The sequence below is a fragment of the Zonotrichia albicollis genome, chromosome 10 (genome assembly GCF_047830755.1).
Source record: "Zonotrichia albicollis isolate bZonAlb1 chromosome 10, bZonAlb1.hap1, whole genome shotgun sequence".
Taxonomy (NCBI): domain Eukaryota; kingdom Metazoa; phylum Chordata; class Aves; order Passeriformes; family Passerellidae; genus Zonotrichia; species Zonotrichia albicollis.
The window spans coordinates 27,454,882-27,479,943 of NC_133828.1; the positions used below are offsets into that span (position 1 = coordinate 27,454,882).

The 25,062-nt window shown below is 38.2% G+C and overlaps 4 protein-coding genes across 7 annotated transcripts in view; 1 reads left to right on the plus strand and 3 right to left on the minus strand.

Annotated features, from left to right (window-relative positions):
- The window catches only part of FASTKD1 (FAST kinase domains 1), a 28,406-nt gene extending 16,845 nt beyond the window's left edge, over positions 1–11,561 (plus strand). For all 4 annotated transcript variants that reach the window (XM_014265058.3, XM_074548525.1, XM_014265059.3 and 1 more), the window contains one exon: positions 596–11,561. In XM_014265058.3, coding sequence (XP_014120533.2) covers positions 596–685 — 90 coding nt within the window. In that variant the 3' untranslated portion in view covers positions 686–11,561. The remainder of the gene's footprint in view (positions 1–595) is intronic.
- KLHL41 (kelch like family member 41) lies at positions 2,687–10,573 on the minus strand. Its single transcript, XM_005484038.4, has 6 exons — positions 9,317–10,573; positions 6,438–6,595; positions 6,242–6,349; positions 5,230–5,415; positions 4,608–4,754; positions 2,687–3,806 (listed from the first exon to the last, which is right to left on the minus strand). Exons 1-6 carry the CDS (start codon positions 10,571–10,573, stop codon positions 3,695–3,697), a joined length of 1,968 nt encoding a protein of 655 aa, XP_005484095.3. The 3' UTR covers positions 2,687–3,694.
- BBS5 (Bardet-Biedl syndrome 5) lies at positions 11,210–21,999 on the minus strand. The gene is made up of 12 exons (XM_005484037.4): positions 21,846–21,999; positions 20,617–20,699; positions 19,744–19,809; positions 18,866–18,915; positions 18,202–18,329; positions 17,183–17,318; positions 16,094–16,189; positions 15,525–15,587; positions 14,703–14,837; positions 14,508–14,591; positions 12,739–12,762; positions 11,210–12,628 (listed from the first exon to the last, which is right to left on the minus strand). The coding sequence occupies exons 1-12, from the start codon at positions 21,905–21,907 to the stop codon at positions 12,527–12,529; spliced, it is 1,029 nt and encodes a 342-aa protein (XP_005484094.2). The 5' UTR covers positions 21,908–21,999; the 3' UTR covers positions 11,210–12,526.
- An 844-nt stretch (positions 22,000–22,843) lies between these two features.
- The window catches only part of LOC102062469 (uncharacterized), a 33,489-nt gene continuing 31,270 nt past the window's right edge, over positions 22,844–25,062 (minus strand). Inside the window, exon 35 of the mRNA XM_074548524.1 lies at positions 22,844–23,977. Coding sequence (XP_074404625.1) covers positions 23,778–23,977 — 200 coding nt within the window. The 3' untranslated portion in view covers positions 22,844–23,777. The remainder of the gene's footprint in view (positions 23,978–25,062) is intronic.

A 25,062-nucleotide genomic window follows, 5' to 3' on the forward strand; every position in this document is an offset into this window, starting at 1 on the left:
GGGATATGGATGCTGTTTGTCTGCTGCAGTGACAGTGCTGTGACAGGGAACACCAAAGGTCAGACATAATTCACCACCAGCACTGAAACATTTGGGAATTGAAGACTCATTAATGCAGAGGTTCCTATATATTTAACAACTCACCTAACCTAATTTTAGCTAGAATCCTTCTTTAAGCTTAAATTTTGTTGGTTGTTTTTGTGAACAGAATAATTATCCTTTTTCATGTTACACTACTGATACAACATTCCAGTCTGCTACATTAGCATTACAAACTACAGTGACCTGGGATTTTTCTCTCATTTTGTGTTTTAAAAGAGAGTGTAATGGAGTTGTCACAGCCTATATTGTGTTTTATATCTGTTTTATATCTCTGCAACTCTGCTGCCTTTTAGAAGCAGACTGACTGTACCTACATAAAGGAGAATCTTACAATAAGAAATGGATCTTTTCAGTATTGGAGTAAGCCAGGCTTTTGAGAGGTGGTAAATATCTTCAAGTGAAGAACAACAGATATCAGAGAGCCTTTTCTTTGCTCTTATGTGGTATGTAGCTTATACCAATGTTAAATGGCTTATACCATTCTGTTCTACAGATTCCTCACTTTGAATGGAATTCCATGGTTCTGTCAACAAAAAGTGAACAGCTGGAATACCTGAGACAGCAGCTGTATGGCATACAGTGATATCAGACATGCAGTCTAAAGTATTTTTATGAAAACAGTTTATGTATCATTAAACATCTCATAAAATCTCTTTATCTGTATCAGGTGGGCCAAGGCTTGCCAAGGTCATCACAAGTACAGAGATTTAATTCTCATTTCGTTAGGGATTACAAAAGGGAGGTCACAGTGGGCTGTGAAGATGTGGTAAGGATGCTTACAATTTTCATTATCTGGAAGCTATTACAAGCACATGAATCTGGCAGTTTTGCAATCATATTACATTATTATTTCCTAAATAAATATTCAGACGCTTAGCCAGACATAAAACTCTTCACAGAAAAAGTTGGAAATACTGTTGACTAGGAGAGTGGAGTCAGCAATCCACTGGAAACTATGTCTGTCCTCCACTATGTGACAGAATGAGCAGCTAGGAATCAAACAGTATCTGTACTCTGAAACCAAGAAACTGAAATACACATTTTCTAAGAATAAGGCTGCTTTTAGAGCCATTCAGTTTCCATTCTCAGAACAGAGGTACTGTGGGGAGAGTGTTGGGTGGTGAGGAACCTCCAGCTGCTTCTCCTACTCTGTGATCTGGTGTGTGCAGAAGAATGGCTGAGCCTTGTGGAACACCTCAACATACTGGAAAATACAGCCAGGGTTTGTGCAGGAGGTATAAGATACTAAGATGTAGAAGGAAGAAGTGGAATAGCCAGGAGAATGTTCATTGTAGAGCAGTAACTGCAGGGGTGTCATGCTTGGCAAATCATCCCATTTCCAGAGGCAGCCACATTGTGCCTACAGCTGCCATCACCTTAGGGTGACTGCCAGCTGTGCCTGTTTTCTCACATGTGCAAGAGGAGATGTTTTCTTGCTCATTTAGTAGAGACAGGACACATTCTTTTATCACATCACCTGAAACCTGGCAGAGATAAGCAACTGCATATCTGAATTGGCCATTATGCATTTGGCCAATTTTTCTATTATTCAGTAGCAGAAGAAAAATGTTTTATTAACTGAATACAAGTCGGGACAGGAATGGAAAGTCAGGAAAAACCAACAGAACTGATCTAAGCTGTAAGGTACTTTCCTCCTGAGGCAGCCCTCATGTTTGTGGGATAACTGACAAATCTAGTAGTGTAGACACTTAGGGTTATCAAATGGACAAAGGCTCCAAGATGTAAGGACTGCTTTGAGGAAATGTCATTGAAGGCACAGCACATAGAAGGCACAGCACATAGAAAGATTCTGTGTGCGTTATATTTTGTATAAAATGGAGAAGACAATCATAAATATAGGTTAGTATTTCAGAAGGTGGACTACCTGTCAAAGACTCTTGCATGACACTGTTTCTGTACAGACAGCCTTCAAGCAGCAGCCTTGGAGTGTCAGAGGCTGAAGTTATCAGTCAGAGTGGTCATGATTGAGCTGAACCCTGCTTTTCAGGGTTCTAGCAGTCACTGTACCAAGCCAGTTTTCTTCAAATTCTGTGTGGATAAAGTTATGAGTATGCACAATGGGAAGAGGATTAAAACTTGTTATGAGTGGTCCAGAAAGCGTATTGAAGAAAAGCAAAAAAAAAAAACCAACCAAAAAACAATTCAGTAAAAGGTGTTGTTCTTGATTCTTTGCACTCATTCTTTCTGTATTAAATCAGCAAGTGTTAGAGCAGAGGAGTGGTGTAAACCAGTCATCTAACTGGAGCCAATAAACATAGGTGCTAAGCACAGCTGCAGATTTGGGTACTAAAGGGAAGGTGCCCCCCAGATTAAGTACTAGTGGTCAGTAACACACTGAAATGAATATGATGGCTGTGCCTCTGCGTTTGTTTACTTCTGTCTCATGGGAGGGCAATGCAAAAGGTCATGTGATAGCTGGCATTGCTGTTCAATCAGGTGTGGTAGCCTTCTTTTCCAATTTAGATTTAAATTTATGAAATCCTTTAGATTGATGACAGCCTCTTTATGCAATGGAGAAATCCTTTGAAGAGCTACTTGACAAAAAAATGGTAAGTAAGCTCTGAAGAAGAAGAAAACTGAGTGCTTTATTTTGGGCAAAGGCTGTACTAAGAGATCAGTGTCCTGTCAGTATGATAGTGATGATGAGCTAATCACTAAAAAAGGATGCCATCAAGTGATACTTTTATAGTTTTAGAAACAAAGTTTAATTGTTAAAAGTTTCAACATCAAGATGCATCAACTCTATAGTAAATGAAAAAGTCCTCCCTGGCACAGGTATTTGCTAAAATAGCTCTTTTAGGACTTTTTCATGAATGCTTGCTATTGACCTCAGATCTCTGAGAAAAACTTCCATAAAATATTTGCTTTGGAAATAAATATAAAAGCATTAAAAAAGTGGAAAATCCTTGTTATCAGAAGTCTAAACACAGTAAGTAAAACAGTAGAGCCACTAACCTTATGAACTTCTCTCTCCACCCTCTCCTCTGTCTACTAGTATAGCTGTGGCTGAAACTGGCATTTATTAGGCCACATAATATTAAGCTACTTTTGTTTAAAACATTCATTTCAATTCCAAGCTAAATTATTTTTTGAGGTCTGTGATGAGAATATTTCCAAGATACTGCTGAAGAGTGAAGGATTTACATACGTTACTAAAAGGGGAAATCTGGCCTTACAAACAGCCAGTTAGAATAAAATTAGCTACCTATTAGTTGTATTTAACTTAACAATTAATTCATGCACATTGTTTGGAGGACAAACCACCAATAACTGGATTGCATTGAGTGCAAGGAAGGTTAACTAGTGTTGTTTGCTGTTTCACAGAGCGAAATCTTAATCTAATCAACATTAATTATAACCCTTCAGAAATTTAAACACGGGCAAAAATTCTGTGGTTGCTGGTTAGCTAGAAAGTATCTTAAGAACTGGACAGACAAATGGACTATTTAACAGTTCCCAGTAGGACTAGTATGCTGCTATAAAACTGTACAATTTGGGGACATTTTCATGCAACAAAACCAGAAGAGCTTGCCAGAACTCCCTCACCATATCACATCTTCCAGCATTTTGTTTACAGTTTTGATAACTTGAAGAGGTTTAAGCGTGTGGCCAGGCAGGAGGCTCCAGTAGCATAACGGATCTCTTTCAGTATGCCAACCCATTCTTTCTTCTCATCATCATACCTGCATTTTAAAAGAAGTTAGAAAATAGCTTCTTTAAATTTGAGTTCGATGCTCCAGCACACATACATGAAAAGGAGGATAGTGCACCTGTTGCAAAGGCTTGTAGCAACTGTGTGCTCAAGGGTGCCAAGAAAGGCTGCTTTTGTCTTCCAGAACAGAAAGATGTTCTTGTACACAAGCTGTTCTTTTCCTGGTCCCTAAAGCTTGTTGCTGACCTGTGTCATGCTTTAAAAAAGCTTCCCCCTTAAGCATCCCTTCTGAATTTCTTCAGATTCTTGCACATAAAGTTGGGGTGTTTTCCTTCCTATTCCCAACTAAAGCTTCTGAATTTACATAGGCAACTGAGAGTTGCAGCAGAGATATGATGTCTCACTGCTGCTGTGATTAGATCAAAAAACCCCAGGAGACAGGGACTTCTCATTCTCTTGGAACATTACTCATTTGACCATCAACACATCAGTATGTACAGGCCTCTGTATATACATCCTTTTCTGCATCACAGTGCCACAAAAGAATGTTTTTATTGGCAAGGCTAAAAATGCCAAGAGATGGCAATTTACTCTTCTAAAGAAGCTGAAGATCGTGACTTGGACTGGTCAAATCTTTAGTAGGTGGAAGTAGTCATTAGATCCAGGTCTCATGATTATTTGTTACTTTCTGACAAACTTTATCTGTCAACAAATGCTTTACAGCTTGTGCTATGGATCATTTTCAGAGTCAAACAGAAATATAGCATTAGCCTCCAGCGTCTACAAACCTCAATTTTTGAGGAAAGGAAAGAGTGACTAAAATGAAACTTACTTCCATATGTCAGTGACTTCACTAGGTGCAAATTCTTTAGATTCAAGCTGAATCATTGCAAAGCCTCCAATAGCATACAAAGCTCCACTTAAAGTGACTAAACTAATGGAACTTCTCTCTTGGGGAAATTCAGGCATTATCTCCCATCTAAGGATCAAAAGAAAAAGTCAAATTAAACACATAAGAAATACTGTAAACTGAATGCACTAAAACTTCTCTGAGCAACAAATTCAGGTATCAAGACCATGGTTTAATAAAACGAAAAAATTCTGAGATCTATCAGCAGTATGTTCTGGTGTCTCCATGCCCTCAGGGACTTCTGTAGCTCTTAAATGACACAATTACACTGTTAAGACATCTCTTCTCAGGGACAACTTCTTACAGATTCCCTGATTGCTCAGTAATACGCTTCATACAAAATGGCATTAGCGTAATAATTGGAGTGTGTGCAGGTGCAGGAAAAACATCTACAGACCTGCTCTGTAAGCTGCTGCTGTTGTTGCTGACCAAATGTCTCAGTGGAAGTATAGCTACCTGAACAGCTTGCAGACTCTTACCTCAGGGCTCCTAAAAGCCTAGATGATAAAACACTTGATTAAAGTAGCTTGAATATTGCACTCACTTATTGGTGGTCAGATCAAAAGCTTCAACAGATGCAGTCAGGCCTTCCTCAGTGACACCACCTGCAATGACAATCTTGCCCTTATGGATGGCTGTTCCAAACATCGAGCGAGGCACTTTCATTGGAGCCAGGTCTCTCCAGTCTCCTTTCTTGGGATTGTACACAAATAATCTATTAGTGCATTTCCTGGGGAGCAAAAAGAAAATTGGTGATCATTTCTAATGAACTTTTGACTTGTTCCAAGTACATCTAATTGAGGTAGACTGTATAGGTTTATCTATACCACCTCTTTCCTATCCTGGAGAATCCTTTATTGTATCTAATCTGAGAATCCTTGCACTGTCTACAAAGCATTACTCATCCACAGGACTAAATAAAATGTGGTTTACATTACACAAGGCAGCCATTTCACTGTACTTTTGAGGAGAAAGACACCGTCCTTTCCCAGCATATTGTATCCAGATGGATTTGTGGAGGAATATATAGCAAAAGTTATGTAAAGGAAAGTTTATTATGAAGTTCTGGTTGATATTACAAACTTCATCTTAAATATGTCCTATAAAACACTTAAAAATTACCACCCCCTGCTCAGTGTGAGTGAAAACTTCTATTTTCCTAATGTCATACCTAATAAAGTATAACAGGTATCACAGGCAAGAAAATTAGAAAAACAGACTGTAAATCCAGGGCACCTAGGTATTTCTGTCTGAAAAGAAAGAGTACTTTCAGTGAAGGTCCTCATAGCTCTGTATAACTAATTTGTCTGCAGTGTAAGTAAAATTTGCCTTGGAAATAAGTATGGTTATTAAAATAGCAAGTTGGATTACAATTTATATGTAATTTACCTTATCACCAAAAAATAGATCCTCCATACCATAATGTATGCCACACTATTAGCAACCTTATACCAGAGATGCAGGAAAGGGAAAACCTAATTTCTGAGTGTGAGACATATTATTTAATAAGGACCAAGAAGATAATGTTATTGTCATAAAAAGACTTAGAAACTCACTTATCATCAGTTTTTCCACCAAGACAATATATCAGTCCATTGTTTGAGATGGTTGCATGGCCATATACTTTGATGGGCAGTTTTTTGATCTCACCCCATTTCATTGCCCTGGAACAAGAAGATCACTGTTAGGTTTTTTCCAACTAACAATGGGCTACATACGTCCTCAGAGGGCATAATGAAATGTGGAACATACACAGGGTCATAGCACAGCACTGAATCTAGCGACTCCTCGGTGCGAAGGTCCTTGCCTGCTATGACATAGATCTTGTTGTCTGACTCTCCCAGCCCGAAGAGACACCTGGCTGATGGCAGTGGAGGAAGGGCAACCCACTCTCCAGCAATGCTATCCAGCTGAAAGAGCATCAGAACAGCAAGGGTTAGGAAAGGCCAAGAGTAAAAATCCACACAATGAATACTGTTCCACAGAATGTACCTATTGGCACTCAGATTTGCCAATATGTCAATTGGCAAGCAGATTTGCTGTCTCAACAGGAAATCTGCTTGCCTGAACAACCTGCCCTTCCCTCAGTGCAGCTAATGAATGATGTCTTCTACCCATCCATGCTTATTTGTGCTGAGATCTAGCAGAGTCAATGCCATACAACTCTCTTTTGTGTCTGCTCACCCTCTCTGTGTCCTTGCCTCTTTATTAAGCTCTTCTTCCTTACACAAAGGTCCCTTACTCTCGGTTCCCTATCATGTTGGAAAGAACAGGTGGTTCTTCTTCCTGCCCAAGGGAGCAGCCACTCCTGCAGGTTCACACCTGTGTTTAGCTGGTTGGGCTCTACAGTGAGGTGCCAGACATCCTTACACAGTTCTTACTGATCAGGAGACATCACATGGCAAAGGGCACAGATGTTTCTTTTGCAATCCTTAGGGCAACAGATGTGTGTTCCATCACAAATACCCTCAAAAGTTCATGAGATCACTGAAGACACAAAAACCACTCTTAAGCAAAATAGGAACTCACTGCAGCTCCCTCAGCAATAATATTAATGTCTTTTCTACTGTATTACTCTCAGGGCTCTCTCAATTAATTACATCCAGTATACTGAAAACACCTAAGGAGAAGCACGAGACAGCAGCAGGAGGACAGATGGCAAAATAAACCAGGATTTTCCTAGAACTGTGGTGCTTATTTTTTGTTTTGATCTGAGAACTTGTGATTGAACCTGAATTACCTCTAACATTGAAAAAGAACTATTTTTTCAGACCTACTGTTATAGATTTGCTGGACATTGGTATGGGAAGTGAGAGTAAGATAAGAGTTTGTGCGGGTGTAAAGGCATTTGATAGAAAGTAAAAGAAAGTTCAGTCAAAATAAAGTTCAGAATTTAGCTTGGTGACATTGTTCTTCCAGGAGTACGTTCCACAGTCAAGGTTTCCATGCTAAGTGCATCTCCTGAATTTGACAGACCACCCCTGTTGGACAGAAAGTTTTATTGCAACAGTGAAATGCAGTTTGTGGACATGGATTTCCCCAGTAGCTGGATCTGGGTAGGGGAATGAGAAGATCACAGAGATCACAGCTTACTCCCTAAGTCTTCAAGATGATATATTTACTGCTGATAGGGCATCAACTTGTCATGCATTTTGGAGCCAGTGGCAGCCCTGTTTTCTCCCAGGTTGCAAGGTACCAAATGCAATGCCTCATTGGTGGAAAAAGGAAGATCAGCAAGTGAGAATTGGTTTGGCACTGTATTAATATTTTGGAGAGAACAACAGTCACATGGGTAATGCAGACAAGTACTGTAACTTCAGGGAATAGCAGCAGTAAGCAAGCTTAAAGATGACAAGCAAACAAAGATGATTTCAAGAAATGGATGTCGACATTTAAAGTAGAATTTTGAAAACTTAATCTATTTTTAGTATCAGTCTTGAGGTTTAGTTCTCAGAGGTCCCTTTCTAGTAGCCTGAGACTTATTCAGTTCTGGACTAAATACACATTACTTCATCAATGTGTTATTTCTATTGGAAGAATATTTTTGTAACAGGTTTTTCACTTTGGTGATTAGTGTTTTACACCTACATAAGGAAATGAAACAGTGTTAGTCCCTCCCTTACAAACTAAGACTTCCCTCTCAGGCATGTAACAAATGTCTGAAACCAAGTCTTTTATTGTGTGAACTGAGTGAGCCATATTCCTGTAAACAATATTTGCATTTTTTAATATCTCAAGGCTTCAAAATTTTATCACTGCTTATTACTGTGCTTTATTTCATATTTAAACAGGACTTACTTTTACTCTTTTAGGCCAGTGTGCCTAAAGAGAGGACGTGGCCAGCAGCATATTGCATAATTCAGCACAAAATAGTTTAAATATACATCAAAGCATGTAGCTAAAAACACAACAGACTAAGTTTATGGTATAAGCATGGCAAACTGCATTTTTGCTAATTTTCCTGAAATACATTGTGGAGTTACAGTTAGCACTAATCAGCCTTGTATTATAGATTTACAAAGATACACAATTACATTCGGTTGAAACATGGTATTTAGTGTACTGACACTGACAGTTTGCCAAGAAAAAAACCTTCTGCCTCTAAATTACATATTTATATGGCCCTTAGGCTTTCAAATGTAGATATGACAAAAAGGACTTCTGAAATTTTAGTAGTAGCAGAAATTGCACTTAAAATACACACATTACTGCTGTCATGACAGTGCTTCAGATGCAAAAAAGAAAGACATCTCATCAAATCTAAACCAGCTAAAGTACTCCAACTTTCATCAGAGTTAACAAAAATACACAGAGTATTTTAAAAAATATTATTAGACTTAAATTTAGACATATGTACAATGAAAAATCTGGGCCTTAATTAAAAGCAGTGCCAAGACAGAATATACTAATCTTTTTAATACCTTCTGAGATCTCACCAGCAGTTAATCTTGAAAAAGAAGATGCAAGGCCCTCAGTTTCATTTCTGTCTCTGAGACAAAAATAACTCTCTCTAGATACTTCTCTCCATCACCATACAAAGACACTAGACAACCCACTTGCAGACACTCAGAACACTTTTCAGTAACCCTCATAAGCACCTATTATTATACCAACAAATATAAAGCTTGTACCTGGAAGAAGTATGACTGGAAAGGCTGATCCTTGTTTTCCTCTTCCACATAGAGTCCTCCAACAATATAGACCTGATTTTGTTTGGTGACTATACTGGAATGATTTCTGGGAATCTGTTCTGCGAGGGCTGCCAGGTAGCATTCATTTTCAAGAGGATCATAAGCTACTGCAGCAGTGTCATTAACCAGAAGAATCAGGTCTTTGACGAACATGCCATGCCTGGGAAGGTCATTTAGGTAGCCAGGCAGTAAATCTTCATCTCCTACATCACCATTCACCTCCCCTTTGGTTGACTTCTCTGTGCTTTTGCTAGAGTCAGGCAGTTTTCCAGCAAAAGCATCCTTAATAATCTTAACTTTTTTCTGAAGGTCTGAGTTGCTTTTAATTATATCATCCTTCTCAACCTGTTCTTTGAAATATTTTTCTGGCATTAGACGAAAACGTATGCAGTCAAAAATTTCCCCCAGGCTCTTTACTCTGTTCTCCTTGTCTGTCCGGACCCATCTCATTACTGCTTCAAATACCAGTTCTTCCTTCTCTACATTTAAACTGTCAGGTGAGATAACTGAGATGAGTTCATGAGGGGCAAGCTGCATGAAGTCCTCTTCTTTGCAGATCTGCACAAAATGATCTGAAACAAAATCACGGGCAGAAAATGCAAGTCTGGGGCAGTCAAGCAGAACACCTAACCGAAGGATGGCCAGACAGTTCCCAACAGCAAGCCTCTTCTGAAGGTAGGACACACACACAGTGAATACAGAAGGGATCTGAAAGCGGCTGGCCAAAGCAAAAATATCTTGCACATTAGAATCATTGAGATCAATACTTGCTGAATAAAGGTATTTGACAATCATATCCAGGATGTTGGGGTCAACATTATCTAGAACTACTTCCTTCTTTTTCTCTTCATTTTGCTCAGATAAGAAATACTCACGAAAATAAGGGCTACATGCCGACAGAATCAATCTGTGGCAAGGCAGGCTTCTGTCACCAGCTTTTAGAGAGCAATCTACAAACTTTTTCTCTTCAAGGAGTTCTTTGAGGCCATCCTGAAGGAGGGTGGATTGGTAAAGTCTGAGCTCTTCAGTGAGTTCCCTTTGGGAATCCATTTCGCAAACACTTGGGAAAGGGGAGGGAGTAGAAAGCTTTAGCTGTTGTCTGCCCAAGGGTTTGTCTGTAAAAAAGGCAGACCAATGTGCTTTTTGCCCTGCTTGAAGCCTCTGCAATTTAATCTCACTAGCTAAATATAGGTACATACTCTTACAGGTCGGAATTTGGGATGGACGGTTTGGAAAAACAGAGTTGCTCTTGCAGCTGTCAAAGACTGAAAGAAGCAACTGTTGCTCTTAGTCACTATGGTCAGGTTTTGCCATCATTCTCCACATTGAATCAGTAAGATTATGTGCAATGTAATAAATTATTTGACATGAGTAAGGACAGCAGAATCTGACCCTCAGTGAGACAGCTATGAGCAAGATTGTACAGATATATGTTACTAAATATTCTGAAATAGAAATATTATTAATCGAGTAGTCAGCTTTAACTACTGCTCACTTTTTCAGAGTTGCTTAATACAGCTCATTGCTGCAGTCATAAAGATACTAAAAAAACTCTATAACTTTGTATTGATCGCTCTTGTTCTAAGATTATTTTAATACACAACCATATCACATATACAATTTTTTTCAGATATTAAGGCTTCGAAATTTTGGGCTGCTTCCATTTGGTTTTAAACCAAACACTACTGTTTAGACATAAAATATGTGTTATTTCAGGTAAAGTTTTGCTTTGTAAAATAATTCAAATTGAAGTCTCCACCCATATGGTAAAATGTTCTTTGAATGTAATGGAAACAGGATCAAAATACAAAATGCAACTACTTGAATGCAAGATTTACAACAATATATAATAATATCAAAGTTTATTGAAGTAACAACTGCTTTTCAATATAGGCTGTATTTCATTAAAGTATATACTTTGAAAGACTTCCTACAAACAGCAGTATTACATTCACACCACAGTTACTTTAACAGTCAGCTGCTGAAACAACAGCTGAAAGGACAGCTCATTTGACTTTTTCCATTTATAGAAAACAGCACAGAGGTTTTATCTCAGTAGAAAACGTAACAGCTGTGTCTTCCTTTAAACAATAAATGACTCATTAACACATAACATCATAAAAGGTCTAATGACTCACAGAAGCTATTTGCATGTGCCCTGTTTTCTAGATCATTGCTTTAAAAAGTGCTCTGGCAAAAACAAACAAACAAACAACAACTGTATGAGGATATCTGGATTACAATTAAAACTTGGAATAATACATGCTGAAAATTTAGCAAAATTATGAGATATGAAAGCTATTATTTGGAACAGAATTGCTTTTGCTTAAAGCTATCAATAACACAGTCAATATGCCTACATACAAAATGTTCCCTGTACGATGGTATTTCTGTGTTGCAAGTCATTAAACAAGTTATGGAAATGTAATTCAAGCAATCATTATGGGAAAGTACATCACTCTGTATAAATACATGAATACCTGAAATTGAGCATCAAACTGCATACCTCACACTGCCCTGTCTCAGGCAGCGGTCTCCACATTCAGAAAAAGAGGAGGCTCCTTTTTCTGACATAGTGTTGTGTAAAATGGCAAGCAGTGCCTGGTCCTGGCAGCCAAAGGGCAATACATGAACAAAGAAGCCATGAAGTTATAAAAAAAATGGTGGCTACCTGCCATAAAATGGCATCTGAAACAGCATGGCCGAATTTGCGCTGTCAGGGGAGGGAGCCAGAGGGCAATCCTGAGAACAGCAGAGGTTCCAGGTGTGTCAATGGCACTGCCACGCCATTTGGAGGTGGCGTGGAGGGACCCCCGGGTGCTCCCCCCGACAGAGGGAAGGTTCAGGTCCGTGCAGCGGGGACCGAGGGGCCTGCAGGGGGCGGCGCTTCCCGCAGCAGCCTCAGAGGGGCGCTCCTCCCACTGCTCACACAGGCAGCACAGGAAACGCACACCTCTTAGGCATACAAGGTTTTGAGTAACCTTTCTTTTATGACATAGCCTGAGGACCTATTATATAATATTTACCTGCTCTTTAACTTTGGCATGTTCTTTCTCTGCTACTCCGATATTTCTAAATTATCTTCTACAGATCTAAATCCAGCAAGAACAGAGTTTCTCCCTGCTTAAGAAACAAACGTGCCAATCTAAATCAGGTCATTACTTCCCAGAGTCCCTGGAGTGTGAATCCATCCTTCAGCTTCTCTATTGCAAGTCCCAGTTCTTCTGAAAACACAGGCTCCCGGTCATGTTGCTTTTTGAATACATGGCATATGAGAGAAAATAAAAGCAGAAAGCACTTTTTAATTTCATTAGCCCATTTTATCAACAGCAATTTGATAGTATGAAGAAGTATCTCCTTACCTTGTTTTCATCAGCAAAGTAAGCCTGCAAAGGAAAACAAAAGAAAACTGTGAAAACAAGAGTTTAAAAACCACATCTGCTAATAATTCCTTGGGGTCAAAACTGTATTGAGTAGGTCTTCCACAAGAATCCAGTCTACGTGGGTTTTACTTCTATGTTAAAATAATTTACAAAAGGCTTCTAACAAGATTTTCTGTTTTGGATTATAGACTAGACACCACTACATTATGGTATTTTTCATTACCTTTGAAATTTCCATCATAATAAAGAAAGACTTTTTAAATGGCAACATTTTTGTATTACATTTGTTACACTGACAAACACTTGATAGGGAATATTAATATGAAGATAAACTGACAGCATCCTGGTATTTTTTTGCCTCATGTGCAGCAGCTTTTACTATTCAACATCAAAAACTAGCTTAAAATGTATAATATCAGAGTTCAGCTGACATCATACTCAATCTAAGAAAAGAACGTAGAGTAATAGAACAACTCATAAACAGAGATGTGGGAAAGAGATACCATCTTTCCTATTCTGTGTGGGTGGAAATTAAGGCTCAAACTTTTAGGGATATCAGATCTCCAAAAATATCCACACTCTAGAAGTCTCTGGACCTGCAGGTTCTAGATGTTATTTCCAAAAATGAGCTCAGTCTTGCTTCAGCTGCCCCTGTGGACTGGTGAGGGGCACCAAAGAAAGCACATTCCTGAGGCATCAAGTATTGTGGAATATTGGTGGGTAGCTGCTCCTTGGGTCCTGGGCAACCTGAGTCTCTACAGCAACAAACTTCTCACCATTTTCAGCTTCCAGTTTTTGTTTGAGAATATACAAAGCACAGTTATTTAGTTCAAGTGATAAAGGCACCAACAAAGCAAACAGATCTCCATTTAAGGAGAAGGTATGTCTTCAACTATGCTGAAGATTGAGTAAAAATGTGCAAAAATGCAAAGAAGTAAGCCAAAAAACTAGGAAAGAGGGAAAGGAAAAAACAGGAGCTTATCTGTGTTAGTAAGAGGCTGCAAAATTAAAAGGAGTGGAAATAACACTCATGCTAGGCCTGTTAATTTATCAAATTTCAGAGACTGGTCAACGTATCAAGGCTAACACTTGAAAACATGTGCCATCTACCTTTGCAGTCAATCATGGAACCAAGTGTTACTGGGTTGCACATCAAGTTTGGAAATTTGTTGAAACAAGGTCAATCAAGCAACCTAATGCATTTTAAACTAAACTTTCCCAAAATACTGGGAGACATAATAATGTAAAATTATTGCTGCCTTTCTAAAAATATTCCAAGTTTGAATCTTAGATGAATGTTGAGCATATAGATATCACCATCTCTTAGTCTGCTTTAAGAGGAGGTGAATTATTGTTCCAATACAATGTACCTGATTATATTGTACTGCTGACTTTCAAGCCATTCCCGATTTTAATGTGTTAAGGAACTACATACAACAATTCTTTTGAATATCTACTAATATTTCTTTTGAATAATATTTGAATTTTAGTTTGTTCTTAAAGAACAAACTATTATTCAAATATTATTAATATTAAGAATATAAATCAAGAATTAACTAAGAATTCATATATAGAATAAATTCCTGTAATAATCAGGATGTTTAATAAAAGGCATGTAGATGTGTTTAAAATATAGAAAGTACAGTTGCACTTATCTTTAACAGAGGATTACAGCTGTCCATTGCTTAAATCTGCATAACCAAACAAGAATGATTCTATTTTTCTGGGTTTTTTGTGGAGTCCCTTACCACAAAAGCATCTGTATGTTCATCAGCTTCTATTTCCACATCATCTGGAACCTGCTCCACTGTTAGGTCTTCAAGGGGTTGAGGCTGCAAATTGTAACATTGTAGTAAGTAAATTCACATATCTAATGTATTTAATATATTTTTATTATTGTTAACACAGTATTGTATGTATTTTAAAATAAATAAATGGAGTACCTTTTCTTCCATTTCATAATCCACTCCAAATATAGGATTAGCTGAATAAACTTTGTGAAGCGAATTAATTTCTTTCACTGCCTCCTGTAGCTTCTCTACAGGGTCTATTTTAAAACCAAGTACATATCCTCCACTCTACAAAACAGAGAAAAAAGGCAACATCTGTTTATTAGTCTTACTTTTTAAACAATTTTTTCTCCTTGATAGTGATTTCCAGTTAAATGACAGCAATTTTCAGCTTGCTGAGAAAACTTGAATCACGGGTGAAATAACACAATGACAACGCTTCTCTATGAGGTAAATAAACTTTTAACCATTAACCCATTATATAAAAGGGGAACAAACTCCTTATACAGAAAACCACAAGCAAACAAGGGTGGGACAAATTCAGAAGTGATAATAATGATTTATTCCCAGCTATTCAGCAAATGCTGAGTCTCTTAGGTCTTGATGCTGTTATTAAAGAGGCTTTCAGATACACAGAAATAATGAAGAAGATTTAAAAGAGTGGTCTTAATTAAGTAGAGAATTAATTAGATCCCAAAGATAATCTGTGAGAAGACAGTGTATTTGAGAGTCATAAGCTAGTCATGCTGGCCTATTGTGGCTTTGCTTAGAGAAACTGTAACTCCCAACAGCCATATTGACCGTAACATACATTTAAAGCAGTGCAGAGAACTTTCTCAGTTTTCAAAAGGCCACACAGAAGAAATGCTCTATGTAACTTAAAAGTAGACCCATGACATCTCAAAATTAGAGAAATACTGTATATATGTATAATAAAAATGTAATCAATAGAAAAAGGATATTAAAGCTTCTTACCTGCTGAGAACTCTCTATCACAAGAGCCAAGCCAAACTTCGAGTCTCTCATTTTTATTGAACGCTAATGATAAAGAGGTATAATGCTGTTAAAAACTTCCTAATTACTGGGTAAATATCTCATTTCAGTTTCTTTTTTACAGTGTAATAATTACAATTACTGACTCTGGAAGCTTGGCTACCAGCATTCCCTCCCATTTACCATTACAAATCTGAACCCCTGAAACCTCAGGGAAAAGGGTTTTATTAGAAATGGTAACAGTGGTAACAGTAAATTTCTGAACATCAGGTTCACAGATCATGAATCCCAGTGTATGTAGGTGGCATGAAGCATCAGAGTAAATATTAGAAAGTTTGAAATACAAGCCATTTTCACCACCTGTACCTGCCCAGGAAATCCTCCAACTAATCTGGACAGAAAAGAAAATATACCCTGTGGTTGATGCTGGAAAAACTAAGTTCCTCTCTGAATGAGAGATATGAAATAAAATTTTGGTAACCTGGGAGTTTTAACCAAAGACTTGAATATATGCTGTTTTATTTTGAAAATGGTTGTTGTAAGATACTTACAATTTGTAGATATGGTATGCTGACATTAAAGCTGTCATTCATATTTGCATGCCAAACTATTCTGACATTAGTAATGAAAAATGTTCCCAAATTTCCCTGTTAAAGAAAAGTTATGTTAGAATTGCTTTAAGGACAGAGCTTTTTTCCCCAAACATGATGATTACTGCTATCCACTCACATATAAGCAAGACACAGCTTCATATTTTATTCACTAAAAGCCTGATTCTTCCCTACCAAACCCAGTTGAAATGTTTCTATTGATTGCAAGGGAAGAGGATCCTATCTTTAAAGGCTATGTGAATCTGAGTAATGAAAATAGCAGTGAGCACCTACTACTGCAGCAAAGCTGGATCGAGTCACAGCCCAGCCAAGCTCATGGCAATGAATACATGAAGCATCTGAGTGTTCTTAACTGTACAGATCTGCAATTGGCAGAAAGCGTAAGTATAAAGGCATGTGGGTTAAACTTAGGTAATTGAGGAGACGTGTGCCAAGGGAATGTAGAGGAAAGAACTTTTTAGCTTGTCAGAGTGGATCATATTTCTATTCTGGACTAAAATTGCACAGACAGAAATATCAGCTCCTGTTTTGTTTCACTGCTCTGGGAAATGCTTGCAACTAGTGCCCTGTAAAATAATAAATACTTTCTATTTTTATCTTAAAGTTTTTAATTTTTTTAAGACACGGAATCCCTGCCAGTATTTTCAATTTTCATTAATCAAAAGACAATATAATCTTACTACAGTTTAGTTAAAGCTGGATGTAAATATACAAATATTAGCAGAGCACTTCAGAAACATGATTTTCTTTCAGTATCATACAGAGCGTTAGACTCCTAAATATATCTTTTTAACAAAAATTGTAGATCTAGTTCCTTGCATATTAGCCAGGTCATGCAGACTTCAGGTTACCAAAAGGAGATTTTGTTGTAGTAAATATATGGGATCAGTTTCTCTGCATGCATCAGCTGATGAACAGCATTAAGGGTAATTCCTTGGAGGTTACAAAACTACAGGAGTACAATCGCTAGATGAAAGCTGAAACATTTTAACTTTCCTGTAGTCAACCTATTCTGATTCTTTACCATACCTGGTCACTTGATAAATTCCAAACTCCATTGACTTTATCATAGATTTGTTCTTGTGGTAACAATCTCAGTTGCTTGTTTTGAATCAATGCACTTCTCAGCTTCAGATCACGATACATTTTGGAAGTTTCATAAGCTCTGCAAAAAATATAAAATATGTATTAGTTTATAAATAGTTCTGTTTTTCTACTATACTATCTTTACCTTTTGTTTCAGTACAGATATGAAATATGTATTTTCAGCATTTCTCATCACCACACTGCACAAAAGTGAGAGTATTATTACAAATTTTTCAACATAATTAAGTATATTCCAGCTTTCCTTAATGAAATTATCTTTAAACTTAAGATAGGTTTTTGACAACTTTTTGATCTCCTGTAGTGTTCATGTCTATACTATCTTTTCCTTTTCCTTAAGTCAGTTATCAGCCAGCCTCTATTACAAAGCATAAGTTCTCTGGGTCCCATGGTACACATAGCATGGACATTAACAATCCTTTATTTTTCAGTGCCAGTTAAATCACAAAGATCCAATACATATGTCAGTATTCCACAGCTCTCAAATAGACACCCATGGCAATGTATTCTGCACACATTCATTCAGATGACTTGTCTTTACATGGGAAGCATACAGTGTTTTGTAGTCAATGAAGAGTTTGGACCAGGATTTAACTCTTCATTTCCTTTACATGGAATTACAGGAAATTATTGCAGACACAAATTATAGCCAGAAAATGCACACTGAAATTAGCTCCATTATACTCTTATTTGTTCAGATAGTTTATACACACGAAATGTATAAATTGTGATCAATAACTAGAGAAATATACATTAATTTTCATTATATGCAGCTATCTACTAAAATTTGTGATCACACTTCTTCCTTCCAGAGATTGTTCTCTTTAGGGAAGGTTTTCTGCATGTTGAATATGCAGAATATATGCAGTCATATATTGTGTCTATCAGCAGTTGTAATCCCCCATATTTGAGTCCTTGATCAAACACTATTTTAAGTACACTACCTGTGCACAGCAATAACTGAAGTGAAAAGTCTGGGACTTCCAGGAACAACATTGGTAAATATGAACTCAAAGCGAGTATTGTTACATTTAGTCAATATATACAGAGCTTCTGTCTGCCCTCGTAATTTCTGTAAGGAAAAAACAAAATTTTACATTTCTGCAATATAGTAACTTGATTGTACAAATAATATATACTAAATAATCTTCAGATGTTGTCTAAGTTATTGTTTTAGACAGTGTTTATGGAGGTGTAACCCTGATTCTACCATTAATCTACTGCTGTCTTCAACTGAACTTATTTTTCTTTTTGACCAACTAGCAGTTCCATCAACAGTAAAACTAATGCAGCCAGCCTGATCTACATTCGCAGTAGCATGACTGAAACTGTATTTTTGGTTCTGTTATCATACGGTTGCCCAGGAAATCTACATCATCTTCCTGCTAGTTCTTTGTGGCAGGTCAAACAAACAGCTTCACAGTTGCATGCAATTCCATTCAGGTTATGTATTTGAGAGCTCTCCACTTTAAAAAAAAAAACCTTTTGTTACTATTCTTTACTGTTCTTGCAAGTAAACTTTCAGATTACTGTTGATACAGTGCAATAAACATAAGCAAATAGTTACAGCTTCTTTTATTATTTTTAAAAGTACTTTTTGGAACTTACTGAGTTGGCAGTTCTTGTAGTTATATTTATAACGCAGTTGTATCCGACAGCTTAAAAGTCAAGGGAGAAAAAAACATTGTTTTGAGAATAAGAAAAATAACAGTCAAAATTACAAAGTGTATTACTGAATTTTTTAGTGCAGCTTTGGATGCTATGTCTGAAAATTACACTTTGTGGTTAATACTCTGAGTCCTCATCACAACCCTGAAGACTAATTTAAGCTAGAAAGGATCTTAGAAGGTTCTTTGGTCAAGTGCTCTTCTCAAATCAGGACCAATTCTGGCTGCTCAGTGTACCATCCAATGCAAGAAATACTTCCACAGAAGGGGATTGCACACTGAACACTGGAAATAATTTGTGCACAAAGGAACTGATAATCCTGCCCCTGTTTCAGCACTTTAAATTAAATATGAGCAAAACTCTCACTGCTCGTACAGTTTTAACTCATACAGTTAAAATGGGAAACTTATCCAGAGTTTACAATACTAAAACTGGAAAGGAAAGTACTTGAGGGGAATAAATAGAGAAATGCAGAATTGAATAAGCAGGTGGCAACAAAGCTACAAGTAAAGCAATGTATGATGAAGCTCAAACTTTTTTTTCTAAAAAACCACATGAATCCCACATTGGCCAAATGAAAAACATGTCTGAAAAACTCTTCAACTTCTTTTCTGAGAAATTAACATAGAATATTGAATATTACTATTTTGCTATGAATTACCATCTCCCTTCCAATATTATAAAGAGATTCATTAGTAACAGTTTTCTGTTTCAGACTTCCCAGAGCAACACAGCTATACTTCAGCATTCTGTACTGAAATCAATACTGGGTGAAGGAACAGCAAGGCACCACAGAGGAAACAGAAGGTAATACTTACAGAGGTTGACTCTGGGCAATGACAGTGAGCGCCAAATGATCCGCAAATTTGTCACAAGCAGCTTGCCTGGAGATAAAGAGTGTAGCTATTTTTAATCTAAATAAATTCCATTAAATAAAATGTTCTGAAACAACAGGATATTCCTTCTCCTTGATGGGAAAAAGAAGAAAGCACAGGACACTCCACCAGAAAAATCACTAAACCACTAAACACTTAAATGCTTAAAATGCTAGCAGAGATAATCCAACAAGGAACAAATTAAACAATTTCAAATATATACCAGCATTCCTCAAAATCAAACCAAGAGCAGTTATTGATTCCAATCCAGATGCTTATAGCAAAAATGTAGACACAATTAGTGCAGAACTGCTCTGGGGAGGAGAAGGGGAAGGCAGTGAGTTAACTGGCACAGCAGTGTTCATGAAAAACCTCACCCCTTTGCCATATGCAAATTTATTCCATTCTGGACCCTGGAGAGCAGCACATCCAACCCCCTTGAAGGGTCATCTCAGCATGCTGGCAGCTTCAGCCCCTGCCCACTACGTATTCCTTACTTCAGTAAGTTAATTCCTTACTTCAGATTCAGTTAAAAACAGGGTGGGACAAGCTAAGCATTAAAGAGGATTACAGCAGAACAGCACCACACTGTTTATAAATGGATTGTTCCTACAAGGCTTTCAATTCTAAGCAAATTCTGAGACAAGAACCACCTTCCTACAACTTTAAAAACATTCCAAGGCAGATCTGAGAAATAGGCAGGATCTCTTCTGTGCAACAGAGCACTGACACAGAGTTCAATGAAAGCCAGGGCTTTCATAAACCTACACAGGTTAAAGAGTAGAAAGTTTACAATTTCCCTGACTATGCAGTTACCTCTGTCTCCGTTGTTTCCTTTGGTATCTTCCACAGACTCTAAGCAGTCTATAAGGACCTCTCCAGGTCTCATTTTCATTTGTCTAAAAAAAAGGAAAAATAACTTATTTTCCAAAAATAAGGCCTTTTTATTTCTCTGTTTTGCTTTCCTCTATTTTCTGCTCAGTACATAATGCAATGAAAAATCCACACATGCACACAAATCAACTTTACATATCAGAAATTATCACTGCATTCACAGATGAAAAATATGAATATCTTTATGATTACCTTACAACAGTAAATAAATAAATAATTATGTAGCGTGACCATGAAAACTATACCCCAAAATAAGGACAAAGTGTGTGGAAATGGAGGAAAAAGCAAAAAAAAAACCCCACTTGCATTCACGTAATTTTTAGGGGACTGAGTTTATTGCCTCTTGATGTAGATTCGGGTCATAAGGAGTGGAGCTAGGCTTAGGAAAGAAGAGATTCCAGCAAAAGAAATATCAGATGTATAGGATATGTGAAATGCTCGGCTAAATTTTCCACAAAGGGTGTGGTTTGACTTTTTGTTTGTTTGGCTTTTGGCTTTTTTTGTGAGGTCTTCTATTTATTTGTTTGTATTATTATTTTGCTTTATTTAACTGATCTAACCACTTAATTACATAACAACCGATGCAGTGTGATTTTTTGCTGTACTTTAGTTGTATTGTCAAAAGCGGCCAAAACTCTCCATGTATGGCATGACAGAAACAAAATGTATTATTAAGACACGACTTAGACACGACTTTCGTGAAACACTGCCCAGCCGCCGCCCCGTTTGCCAAGCCCTGCTAACCATGAGTGCCACCGTCCCCGCAGACACACGCCTTCAGCTGGGTTGTACTTCTCAGTGCTAGAAAAGCTCAGCTGGGAAAAGTATAGCCCCTTCCCTCAGTCCTCCAGTGTCCAATCTTTTGTTTTGTTTTATTTTCTTTTTATAGATTGGAAACGGTGCGCGGGCCCCACCCAGCAAGCACTGACCGCCCCGCCCCGGCCCGCCCGGCCAGGTGAAGCCGCCGTTGCTCCGCGGCCGCCACACCGGGGCGCTCCCGGCACACACTGGGCGCTCCCGCCGTGCACGGCGCCCACACCAGGAGTCGGCCTCAGCCGCGGAGGCAGCGCTCAGGCAGCCGCCTGTCGGCGCCGGGCGGGCCCGAGAGCGGCGCTGTGAGGGCAGGACGGGGCCGGGACACGGACACTCACTGCGGGGAGATGTCGAAGCGGACATCCCTGTCCTCCCACAGCACGTCCAGCACGCCGCTCATGGCCGCCACCCGCCCCGACGAGTCCGCGCGCCGCCCTGGCAACGGGGTGGAGGAGAGGGTGGGTGGAGTCTCGCGCCCCCACGGCGGCCGGGATTGGCTGCGGCGCCGCACGCGGGGAGCGCGCGCGCACTCGCGCCCGCCCTGGTTCCTCCCCCGGCTCGGCTGAGGGGCTCAAACGCAAAACCTGAGGGGCTGTGGTGTTCCCGGTAGTGCAGCCTTGAGCTCTGCGGATCTGTGGGGCTGAGTGTTTGGTGGTTTTGGGTTTATTTTAAAATAGATGAGGTGTGTAATTTTTAATCTGGAATGACTTGAAAACTGTATCCAAATTTTAATTGCAGTGCCCTGCCACTTTAAAATTAAAAAAACCCCAAGAAACTGCAAATAAGATTCATAAGAAAAAAATTTGATTTTAGTTCTTCCCCTAAAGCTTGTCCCTGGGCTGGCGAGGAGCCCGTTGCAGCCATCTGGAGATGGACACCAGCTGGATGAAATAGAGCAGCGGGCGGGAAATGCCCCGACCTCCCTGTGGGCTCGTGAGGAGCGGGGCTGAGGGTTCCGAGAGCACAAGCGGGGAGGGTGTTTTAGTTGAGGCCAAACTCCGCTGTTTGTTGGTATGCTTGACGTTACCATTTGCCCAGGGAAAAAAAACGAAACAAACCACACAAATCCAACTAAAAATGATCAACGAGTGCATAATCTGAGATGTTTGGCCTTGTTAAGGGCTGTGGCAGAAATCTGCTTATGAGAAGCACACGACACAGTGAATGTCATTTAGCTGTAAGTTTTTAGTCCTGTAAATGTACCATCATCCATTTTCTGTCCTGGCAGTAAAACCAACAATGTTTTATTAGAAATAAGCTTTAAAGTATATTAAATAACAGGAAATTCAACATATACAAGCAGATATAAATGTAAAAAGTAATATCACAATGGCAGACAATAAACTGTGCTGTTTAATGTTTTAAACATAAGTTTAAATAGTTAGGAAGATGAAAATATTAAAATGCATTTAAAAATTAGACTTGGCTTCCAGAAGAGAAACACATTGGAAGGACCATTTTAGACATGAACTAACCCAACACAGTAATGCCAGTTATTGGTATATTCACTCATAGAAATCTGTCAGTGTGTTTTAACTGTAATTGTCGTGGATCTTGGCTAGCTCATAAAAACTGAGGAGAGTTTACTGAAAACAAAAAAGGATGAAATGTACCTGTGATGTGCTTAGGGAAGGTGGGTAACTGAACCACCTCCCTGTCTTGGGACCCAGAGAGCACATAGGCCACAAGTTGATGCATTTGTTCTATTTATCTGGATTAAGTAGTACTGTGCATGTCATTTGGAAGTTGATGTTTTGTGCTTTAGATAGTAAAATACTATTTGTGAGAATAGTTTCATTTAAAAGAAGTGAAGCTTTCATTGCAGAATCCATGCCAAATATTAGATTTCCATAACAAAGGGAAAAGAACTTACATAATGACCAAGTATTGGTTTCCAAAGCAATATATGTAGTTGAAAATAAGGTCTAGTTAGTGATTGTACAATGCTAGTATTTAAAGATCTAGGTGAAGGAAGGGCAACTGCTATGACAAATGCTACACTGGTCTAACTATAACTGAGTAAAAAAGGAAATTTTGTACTCCTGATACTGTTGAAAATTTGCTACTTTGGTATAACCCCTATGCCATAGAAGAAATACTAAAAGTGTTTAAGTATGCTTGCATAGGTAGACTTTTTTAGTTAGTGTGCATGTGACTTCTTAATGTTAGCATTCTGTAAATTATTGGGTTTGATTTTAGATACCACGCTGGATACTTGATAAAAAAGTCGAACAATCAATAGCTTCAACCTCATCATTTTATTGTAGAGACTAATTGCTACCTCCAGAAAAAACTACACAAGCCTGTGTGCATTCCTGCTCAGACTCAAAGCGGTTGGCATTTCCCTGGCAGCCCCCATACCAAAACTGAGCACAGGCATTGGCTTGTGTGTCATAGTACCATCTGATTGTGTACGCACGGCACGGCCCTTGCTCCAGCCGCAGCTGGCAGCGCAGGCCCACAGGACTTTCTGAAATGAAAAAAAAAGAGGAATAGAAACCATTCCGTTTGTAAAAATCAATTATATTCCATAGATTTTACCTTTAAAACTTTGGTTTTTGTTTTTTTCCTGCTAGTCTTACACAATAGTTTAAGATTCACTTTTAGTTCTAAAGATGTTAATATTGAAGACAAGTTATAAGTGCATCTTGGTAGTCAAATAAACTGTTCCTTTACTGGCATGATTCCAGTAATTCCAGAAATAAAAGTATTATGCCTCCACATACAAAAAGAGCGAACTATATGAATATGATAATTTTAAAATATATTTTTTGAAATCTGATTACATTCAACCAGTCTTGTGAGCAAGCTGAAATTTTAAGCCCAAGAGCTGTAAGCTAGTTGCATCTGCTGCATCCTTCTGTATTACATTAATTTTCCTTCTGGTGTGGGAGAAGGGACATTAAATACTCAGAAGAATATAAAACTCTTGTTTTGCTTTTGTGGATATTTGTGCTGCTTATCCAGTAAAATGGTAGGAATCATGTGCATAAGTTTTGAATTTAAAACTCCTACAAATATGGATTAGAGGACTGTGACATACTAATTTAGTCTCACTCACCTTAATAACATCATAAGATAGAAAACATTTTTCTGTGAAGTTTAATGTTGTGACTAATGTTTTGTCTTTTGCAACTGATATCTTGTCACTTTTTTTTGAAAAAAACATTAGTGCCAGAGACTGAATAAGTCATGCCACTGTTCCCAGGAAACATTGGGAACAGGTTTTTATCTCTCTCTTCTGTTGCTCCATCAAAATACACTATTACTGAAACTGAAAATGCCCCAAATGATGAACAAAATACATTTGGACATTTCATATAAAAAGAATCAACCCTTTAAGTACTCAGCTAATTATTATACTTAAAATTACTAAACACTGTTTTTTTCCTATTGCTCCTCTGAAAGAGAAAACCATTCTTTCTGTCCAATTCTGAAATCATTGTCTTTGCCTTTAATGAAGTCTCCCCCTGTGTAGACTGCCCCTCCTTGGCTGATGAATGACCTGCTGACTGGCCCACCCTCAGTGAGCACTGTGTTCTCCTTTGGATGCCC